A 9,459-nucleotide genomic window follows, 5' to 3' on the forward strand; every position below is an offset into this window, starting at 1 on the left:
GACCATATTGTCATCATACGGTTTGTGAGAGGGGATCTACTGAGGCTCTGTTTGGTTCGGCTGTGGATTTCTAAAATCTGCTGTGGAAAATCTGATGTAAAAAAGATGTAGGTTATTTGGCAAACCAGCTGATACAGCTTTTTCAGATTTTGGCCCGCAGCGGAATCAGATTTTGGAAAGCACGTCCTGGGCTGTTTCCGCTTTTGGTTCAGATTTTGGCAACGGATTTCTGGAATCGGATTTTGCTGGGTTCGCCCTTTGGTTCAGATTCTGCTACGCGGCAGCGGAATCCGTCGATAAAAGCCGAACCACACATGGCTTGAAGCAAGACTTTTAGACTACATCAAAATTATTGAACGGAAGCACGTTGCAAAAAGATTGTTGCTGATGTGAGCGGTGAGCCCATGCACGAGAAGAATGAACGGAAGCACCGCTTGATTTGCACTTAGAAAAACGGAAAACAGTACAACTTGCGGCACGAGTGGTCAGCCAGTAAAACAGAAGCTCTATCCTGTCCGAAGCCGATTGCGCGGCGACCGATCGCCAAATACAGGCCGGTTCTGCACAAGTTTCGTTCTGCAGTTTCCGCGGATTTTGGTGGACATCCAAGAGCTAGTCGTCCCCTCCAAAGTCCGAACTCCATCCCAACCACGCGGTTCCTCTCAGATCTAGGGTTTCCATACAGAGAGAGAAATGCGGGGAGATTAATTGGAGGCGAGAGATGGGTCAGCAGCCCATCCACCGGCCGAATGCCGACGCAGCCGCGCTCCCTCGTCGCGCCGTCGTCTTCCTTTTCTCCCAGTCTGGCGCGTCGCGCCGCATCAGCAACACCTGCAAGGGAGCTTCGTGGCCGTCCGTCGCTCGAGCGCTGGCAGCGGCGCCGGCTTCCTAATTTGCTCTTGCCGGCCGTCTGGCCGGCGACTGCGGCCTCTGCTGCACTTGTTTGCAGTTCCGGAAGAGGCCGGCGAATAAAAAGCAGCTCCTTTTCGAGCTGCGTACAGAAATCGACCCCTTTCTGTATTCATTTCGGACGGAGATCAGCTCCATCTCTTTCTCGGTCAACCCCCAGCAGAATTAAGGGGATCGCCTTCCAATTTCGAGTTTGCTCTCCAATTTCTGACTCCTAAGTTGGAAGCTTGAACCAAGCCATTATATATCCCCTCCAAGCGGTCGGCGCCGAAGCCATCAGGTTCAGTGGAGACCGAGCCACCCGCGAGTCATCAAAAAACACATCCGGCGACGAGGACCTCCCTCGCTCCTCCTCTTGGTCATCGGCTGATCTACACCATGGAGGTGAGTCCTTTGTCCTTTCTTTTCAGGGAATCCTTCCTGTAGATCATCTTACACAATATTCTCGGCAAAAATAAAAAACTCTTTACACATAGCAAGCAGTTTTCATTTGTCAAAAATGCCAAAATTGTATCTTCGAGACTACAGAATTGCATCTTTAGACTACATCAAAATAGTATCTTTAGGCTAAATTTTTTGAAAGTGCGCCTTCGAGACTAAGAAATCAACTCTAATATGTTTCCATGCCAAATGCAGGATGGTAATCGAGAAGACATGCTTAGCAACTTGCCTGATCATATTTTGCTCACCATTCTTGACCGGCTCAATGTTTGCGACGCTGCAAGAACATGTGTCCTCTCCCGACGGTGGCAGCAGCTCCCTGCTATGCTCTCTCAAATTAAGATAGACGTTTTGGATTTCCTCCCTGAGGGAACAACTGCATGCTACCAACGCGAAATTGTTCGAATCAATGGAGCTGCGGTTGAAGCAACAAAGAGCATCATGTCACGCAGGGATCCAAGCCGAAACACCATCCACCTCCTGTCCATGAAGTTCTTTTTGAGAGACAATGACACCATATCCATTGGACATTCTGTTGGCCAGATCATGGCTACCCACAAGGTTGAGATAGCCCAATTCGCAATTTTGACAGAGGCGCATTACTCCTGCCGCGGCGATGATGATCTGGTCTACTATGGGAGAAATTTTATGTTGTTCTTTGAAGCTTGCCCGGGTGCATTTGGTGGTCTCACGCGCCTCAAACTGCAGGATTTGAGATTTGGTAAATCAGACATCTGTAATGTCCTCCTTACCTGCAAGCAACTAAAACACCTACGCATGTTCAATTGCGACTCAGGGGTTTGGACCACACTGCAAGTTGAACACCTGGAGCTCAGTGAGCTTGAGATCGTTAATTGTTCATTTAGAAAAGTCGTGCTCATCTCCCTCCCAAAACTCACACAGATGGCCTTTCATGGTTGGATCGCTTTCCAAGATCCACTATCAGTTGGTGATGTACCATTGCTCGAGACTGTAGATCTCACCAATGTTTGTCTTAGTAGCCACAAAATGGTCAAGTTAAGTAAGTTTCTTGGCGGCACCTCTGTGCGTAACCTGAGGTTAGGATTTGAGAGCGAAAAGGTAAGTCGACATAGATGTTTTGCTAGTTATGGGTTCACTTCTTTTTCCACTTATATCATCACATGTTTATTTGATGCAGATTTGGGTGCAACCAGAACATCTGACGAGACAGCTGGCATCCGTGTTCTACCAGCTAACTTTTGTGCATATGGCTGAAATTCCAGAAGGGTATGACCTCTCCTGGTCATTGTTCATTCTTGAAGCTGCGCCCAACTTGAAGGAGCTATATTTGACGGTATGTTCTTAGCTTTTTGCTTCAAATACAAATGGCTGCAATATTGATAAACCGTTTCCATTTACCGGTGTCGGCCTATGGTTCGCAGGTGTGGGATCATTTGTGTACAATGGAAATGGACAGGGAGAAGAGGAGGGCACTCTCGTATAGCATAAGGAAGGGTGTAAGGTGGGAATCATCTGCATCTCGTTTCCAGCACCGGAGTCTGGAAACGCTAGTAATCTTTGGTTTTGAATCTGAAGAATACATGCTGACGCATGTCAGGTGTGTCATGGAAGCCGCGGTGAATCTAAAGAATGTGTTCCTATACAATAGGCTGGCGTGTAAGATGTGCCGCGACAACCCTCTGCCGTCCAGCTTCCCCTTTGCTGAGACTAAGAAGCTTTTGGTGGAGAAGATAATTACCAGTGGGATCGATTCAGCTGCCTCAATTCACTTCCTGGCCGGCAAAGCTATATGGGCTTCTCATGTTGCAAAGAAGAACTTCCCATAGTGTCTTTAGTTCAAGTTTGTGTTGTAACTTGTAATGCCCTTTGTGCCAAAGCTGATAACATAATTTGAGTCAACTTTAGTATTCCTTGATTGAATGAAGTGTAAGTTTAATCCTGGCAGCATTTTGTTTTATCAGTAAGACGGGAACATATGCTCCTTTTTGTGGTCAATTAATGTGACCTGGAACTAACTTAACAGTTTAACATGGAGAAAAAAATACTCTGCCCGATCCATATTAATGGACCCTGGTTTAGTACAAAGTTAGTAATATTTGTGCTACACTTAACAAGAAACAAGCGCTAGTTGAAGGTGTTCTGTTTAGTTGGCACGTTTCGGTTTTGGGCAGATGAATTGCAAGCTTCAACAAGAAATTTCCTCTATTTAGTTGGCAGGTTTCGGTTTTAAGGCCCTTGTTCGGTTCTAGTGGATTCAAACATCGAGATGATTGGGTGATCCTTTGTTGCTTACAGTAACACAAACAAGATCCAAAATTGTTGTTCTCCAAGCTAAAGTTCTGAACCATGAACATAATCAACAAGCGACAATAAGCTACTGTTGCGACAATATCTTAAGTTGTGAATGTCGAATAGACAACAAAAGCATGTGAAAAGTTCTCAGTTCCTTCAAGTTAGAGTCGGACGTTTTCAGAAATGCTCCCTTTATAAACAAATATAATTCAGTACTCCCTCCATCCGGAAATACTTGTCGAAAAAATGGATAAAAATGAATGTATCTAGAACTAAGATATGTCTAGATACATCCATTCCTTTAACAAGTATTTCCGGACGGAGGGAGTACGTTTTAGGTCACTAGAGGTAGTAGTGTTTAGTATCTCTACAAGCTTCACATGGACAAAATCCAGTGAATCAATATGAGACCTTCCCGCCGAAAAGTACACAAGCTGCTCTTCTGCCTGCTACTAGTTGTCATGAAGAACTGTAAATGTGAAGATATCCCTGTTTCTTATGCAATTAAACAGCAACTGGTGAAGTTTCAAGAGAAGAAAAGTTGAAGACTCGTTTTAGTAGTTAAGTTACAGAGTGATCTGCACGCTTGTGTTCATGGCATAATTGCCACGACGCAGCAAGCAGAGTGTATTACGGTTCCGTCAGAGTGTACATACCAATGTTTAGGTGCAGTCTATGTTGGCCTGCATTACGGTTCCGTCCAGTTGTGTAGACCTAGTATATCTGGTGGCTTGGCAGTCATTTTCTCTGATATCCCAGAATAAGATGATCCAGTAAGACGATGTATAATTACTATCAGCTTTGGTCTGTGTTCAGATTCTTCACGCATGGACACTAATGTGAACAGAAACAGAAACGAACACTGGCTACACGAAATCAGAAGAATAGCAAAATGAAGCCAATTGCAATACCGAGCACACAGGTGCTCGCGCTCACAAACTCCGCGTCCAAATTGCTGGACCTATTATAGCATCACAAAGGTCGTACATCACATATATATACAATATAAGCTTCCAGTTTCATCCTTGAAACACACCTATGTAACTGGACCAAGACACCTATGCTTCGTAGTACCGCATGGGCAGCAGGTTTGTATCCTTGTCTTGATAGCCACGCAGCGAGCACATAAGCGCATCTGCACTTCAAACAATAGAATTAAGACAGCCTGAATGTCAGAAGAGAAGAATATGCAACTCAGTGTGCACACAAGCAATCAACAAACCTGCCGCCGGAGTCTCATTCCTGGGACCTACAAGGAAAACTAGCTCACGCTTGCTCTTCAGTTTCTTTTCTGCACTCTCCATAAACGGGCCATCGTAGGTGTCTGTTCCCTTCACTGTGATGCTGCAGAAAAACCCAATTAGATCATTCACAAATATAAATACGTAACAAAGACTTTAACTGACAAAGTAGGTCAACTTGAAGACTTACAATGTCGGTGGGCCACCACCAAGAGGTGTGGCCACGACCGAAATATACTCCACCACATTAGGTTCGGTGGCGGGAGGCAACGAGTTATCCTCCCTAGCAACAGTGATGTCCCTAGCCTTTGTCAATTGAGGCAGCAGAGGCTGATTGTCCTCAGCCGCTGACAATGGAGGTGGCACAGGCTCCATCTTCACGACACTCCTTACAACTCCAACAACGACCGTTTGCTTCATATCACGAACAGCAAAACGGCCTAGAGGAGGGTAGTTGGTGAAGGTCTCCACTACCATACGCTTGGTGGGAATCATATTCACAATCCCAGCATCACCCTTTTTAAGAAACTTGGGCTCTTTCTCAACCTCCTTGCCAGATCACCTGTCAATCTTGGTCACCAACTGAGCAAACTTCACAGCTATGTGGGAGGTGTGGCAGTCCAGCACAGGTGTGTACCCATTCCTGATAACTCCGGTGTCGTTCAACACTATAATCTGCGAAGTGAAGCTCCTAGCCTCCTTGGCAGGGTCATCTTTGGCATTTGATGCCACATACCCACGCTTCAGATCCATGGCAGCTACATTCTTGACATTGAAGCCAACAAGATCACCAGGAAGGGCCTCCTGGACAGCCTCGTGATGCATTTCAAGGGAGCTCACCTCGGTGGTCAGGCCAGTGGGACCAAAGGTAACATCCATGCCAGGCTTCATGGTACCAGTCTGAAGCCGACCAACGGGCACAGTTCCAATACCACCAATCTTGTAAACGTCCTGAAGCGGAAGACGCAGGGGCTTTGTGATGGGTCTCTTGGGCTCGACGATCTGATCAAGAGCCTCAAGGAGGGTGGGGCCCTCGTACCAGTCAAGGTTGGCAGACCTCTCAACCATGTTGTCACCCTCAAATCCTGAGACTGGAAGAAAGGGGACAATGTCCGGGTTGTACCCAACCTTCTTCAGATAAGATGCCACCTGCTTCACTATTTCATCGTACCGTGCCTTAGAGTACCTGGGAGTAGTGCAATCCATCTGGAACAGTGATACACAACATTCTCTTTTAGTTAACACGAATTGCAAACTTCAAGGCAACAAAGATAAGACAGTAAAAGATAACCGCACATCTTGCAGGGCCATATGCTCATTTAGAAATCTAACTAGTCTAATTTAGGATGTATAGATCAGTCTAGAACAGAGCAGCAGAATGTTCCATTAGTTAGATTAAACTGAAAACTGTAACCCATACAACCAAGAGAGATGGAAACCATTTCCAGGACTACAACATGGAACAAACTTAATGGCCGAAGAACATAATTTAAACATAAGCTTGCAGTAAACAAGAGTAGTGGCATCCATCTGAACAGAGATGGACAACATTCTCTTTAGCTCAACAAAACTTGCGAATTTCAAGGCAATGAAGCACATCTTGCATGACCATATTGCTTTTCCAGAAACCTAACTAATCTACTTCAGGATATATTGATCTGTGTCGAACAAAGAAGCAGAAAATTCACATTAGTTAGATAAAAGTGAAAATTGCAACCCTATACAACATATGGAACAAAATTAATGGCCAACGGACATAATTTAAACATAAGCACACCCACATATCAAGAAATTATCTGCCGCTAGCAGTTGAATGACAATGAAACTTGTAATTTATAAGGCAACAAGGCAGATATTCCAAGACTACACAGATCAATTATGTTATACAGACAGATCATTTCAGGTATCTGGCTAATCTTAAGTACAAATGGAACAGCCAGTCAAGGTAAAATAACTGCAACATTACATGTCTGGTGCTTTTGCGCATAGATAACGTAAAACATGGAAGTGTTGATGGCAGCTGAGACGTATCATAGTTACAACATATGGTAAAATGCTTGTCATATAAAGAGTTTTCAATAGGGCATACCTTGTTGCAGCAGCAGATCATCTCCTTCACTCCAAGAGTGAAAGCAAGGAGAGCATGCTCACGGGTCTGCCCATCCTGGGAGAAACCAGACTCAAAACCACCAATGGTCGAGTCAATGATGAGAACAGCACAGTCAGCCTGGGAGGTACCGGTGATCATGTTCTTGATGAAGTCGCGGTGACCAGGGGCATCAATAACCGTGCAGAGGTAGTTGGTGGTCTCGAACTTCGAGAGTGTGATGTCAATGGTATTACCCCTCTCCCGCTCAGCCTTGAGCTTGTCAAGCACCCACGCGTACTTGAATGACCTCTTATTCATCTCAGCAGCTTCCTTCTCGAGCCTCTCAATTGCAAGCCTGTCAACGCCCCCAAGCAAGCATATCAAATGGCCCGTGGTGGTCGACTTCCCAGAGTTGACATGGCCTATGACCACAATATTCAGATGGCTCTTCTCCTTCACCATTGCTGCAGATATTAGTGAATGTAAACAAGCGGTTAGTTGCTGATTTGGTAAGGTTTCAACAAATCCTGTCAAGATATCAGAATTGGCTACGATAAGGTGGGGATGCTCAGCAAGCAGATATTATCACTGCCCTACTGTAATGGGGAAGATGAAGACAGATTAATTGTTTTGGTAAGACCCAACGGATATTATCACCTGCCCGATGAACAAATGTGAATGGGCAATTCGGTAAGACTAAACGGATCCCAGCACCGTACCGCGATTGTAGCCTAGGCGACAGATGAAAACTCCCAACGGGCTGTATACAGGTTAAGCTACAGCCAACGGTCACGGCTGCGTCAACAGATAACAACCCGGGCCGAGTCCCGCGGAAACCACACGGGAAAAGTATGAGCGGATCGGAACTAGGAATCGAGGAACAAGCCGCGAAAGCAAAGCACTAGGGTTTTGGGGTTCAGATCCTGGATGACGAGGGAAGCGAGGCAACTGAGGCAGCACGGAATGCACGAGGAGGGAAAGATGGGGAGACGGTGGGGCTTACCGGCGGGAGGAGCAGGGCGGCGCGGGGCCGCGGGGGTGGGCGGCGGAGACCTCGCGGATCGCGGCGCGTTCGTCGCCTCGGTCTGTGCGCTCCGAGGAGGTTGTGGCTTGGGTGTGTGGTGCGAACCAACGGTCGACTAGCGGCGTGTTGGGCATTTCAGTCCCAAAAAATGGATTACGCCGGGCGCAAGGGCCACGGCCCACGGGATTGGAGGCCGGATGCGGGCCGGGCTAAAATCTCCAGGCAGAGAGTCGGGAGAATTGGGCAGGTCCCGCAGCCCCGATCCCGGGCCACGGTCTCACCAGTTGGAGGGTCGGGTCGGGTCGGGTCCGGGCAGATCCGCTAGCTCCACTCCGGGAGCTGCCCCGATCCGTCTTTGCCTGCCGAGGGATCGGAAGATCTGAAGAGGCTCAGCTCCGGAGCCAGAACTGCGGTGATCTCGGGCCCCGCCATCCGTCGGCGTGCACAGACCACCGCGGTGCATCTCAGCCATAGAGCTTTGCTTTTATACATCTCCAATCCGGCTCAATTCACCCAGAAACCAAGGGAGATTTTCCCTTCCCTCAAATCTGAATGGACCGGGGCGGATCAGGGTGTATCGAAGCCAAATCTTTGGTCTTCTGTCCGTACGCATGGCCGCCCGCCGGCAGGGGAAGGAGCCATGGAGCTGCGGTTTCTTGTGTTCATGGTTGTTGAAGTACAGAGGGACTTTGGCGTTTGGAAAGCTAGATGGGGAGGAGGAATCGCCTGAGCCAGCAGCTATTACAGGAGCAGGGGTCAGGGTAGGGATGGGGCTATTTAAAACCGGTCGCGGGGTAGCTCATCTGCCACGTGTACACACGTTCAGCGGGAGGGGTAGGGAAACTCCCTCAAACCGGACACACCGATCCTCCGCCGACACGTTCGGATGACAGGTTCAGGCCAACTTCACCGCGCGGTCCCAAACGGACAAATGTCCGGATTTTGTCCGTTTTTGACCCATTCCCGGCCCAAACTTGCGTCGAGTTTGGGTGAAACGAACATCGTGCGGACGGCCTTGACGCACGCCCTTGTCCCCTCGTGGCCCGTCTGTCGGGGACACTAGCAGTCCCTTCGCTTCCAACGCCTCCACCCCGCCGCCGGCGCCGCCACTTTTCTCTGGCCGCCTCCTCACTGCTCACCCTCGGCCGTCCATACCAAACCACGTCTCGACATGGCCGCCACCACGCCCGCACTTTCGTAGGAGTTTTGGCCGTCGCTTGGAGGAGATTTGGCCGTCGCCGTCGTAGCCGGTGGCAGAGGGGATACGACCGCCCGCGAGGTTTATTGACCACGGCGGCCACGGCAGCTTCCGACGAGTGCTCCAGAGCAGCCAGTAGCCGGCCGCCAACCACCCCCGCTGCATCGAGGTGATCATCGTGGCCTCTTTGCCACCACGACCGCAAGGTGTTTGACACTTTGTCCACAAAGGTATGGACAGTGAAGATGATTTTTTCTTCCACCACTTCATTTATTCATCGGAC

General features: G+C 48.2%; 1 protein-coding gene and 1 pseudogene across 1 annotated transcript; one reads left to right on the top strand and one right to left on the bottom strand.

The window, feature by feature from the left end:
* The first annotated feature begins 482 nt into the window (after positions 1 to 482).
* LOC123053504 (uncharacterized) lies at positions 483 to 3,318 on the top strand. The gene is made up of 4 exons (XM_044476974.1): positions 483 to 1,293; positions 1,546 to 2,430; positions 2,510 to 2,665; positions 2,754 to 3,318. The coding sequence occupies exons 1-4, from the start codon at positions 1,288 to 1,290 to the stop codon at positions 3,156 to 3,158; spliced, it is 1,452 nt and encodes a 483-aa protein (XP_044332909.1). The 5' UTR covers positions 483 to 1,287; the 3' UTR covers positions 3,159 to 3,318.
* Positions 3,319 to 4,503: 1,185 nt separating this feature from the next.
* LOC123053503 (elongation factor 1-alpha-like) lies at positions 4,504 to 8,522 on the bottom strand (annotated as a pseudogene).
* Between the last annotated feature and the right edge of the window lie 937 nt (positions 8,523 to 9,459).

The sequence above is a fragment of the Triticum aestivum genome, chromosome 2D (genome assembly GCF_018294505.1).
Source record: "Triticum aestivum cultivar Chinese Spring chromosome 2D, IWGSC CS RefSeq v2.1, whole genome shotgun sequence".
Taxonomy (NCBI): Eukaryota; Viridiplantae; Streptophyta; class Magnoliopsida; order Poales; family Poaceae; genus Triticum; species Triticum aestivum.

What these genes read in the sequence shown, in the direction of transcription:
- LOC123053504 (XM_044476974.1), top strand. An exon ending in TAGGATTTGAGAGCGAAAAG is followed by an intron (nt 2,431 to 2,509) that starts GTAAGTCGACAT and finishes TATTTGATGCAG; the next exon opens with ATTTGGGTGCAACCAGAACA. An exon ending in TGAAGGAGCTATATTTGACG is followed by an intron (nt 2,666 to 2,753) that starts GTATGTTCTTAG and finishes TATGGTTCGCAG; the next exon opens with GTGTGGGATCATTTGTGTAC.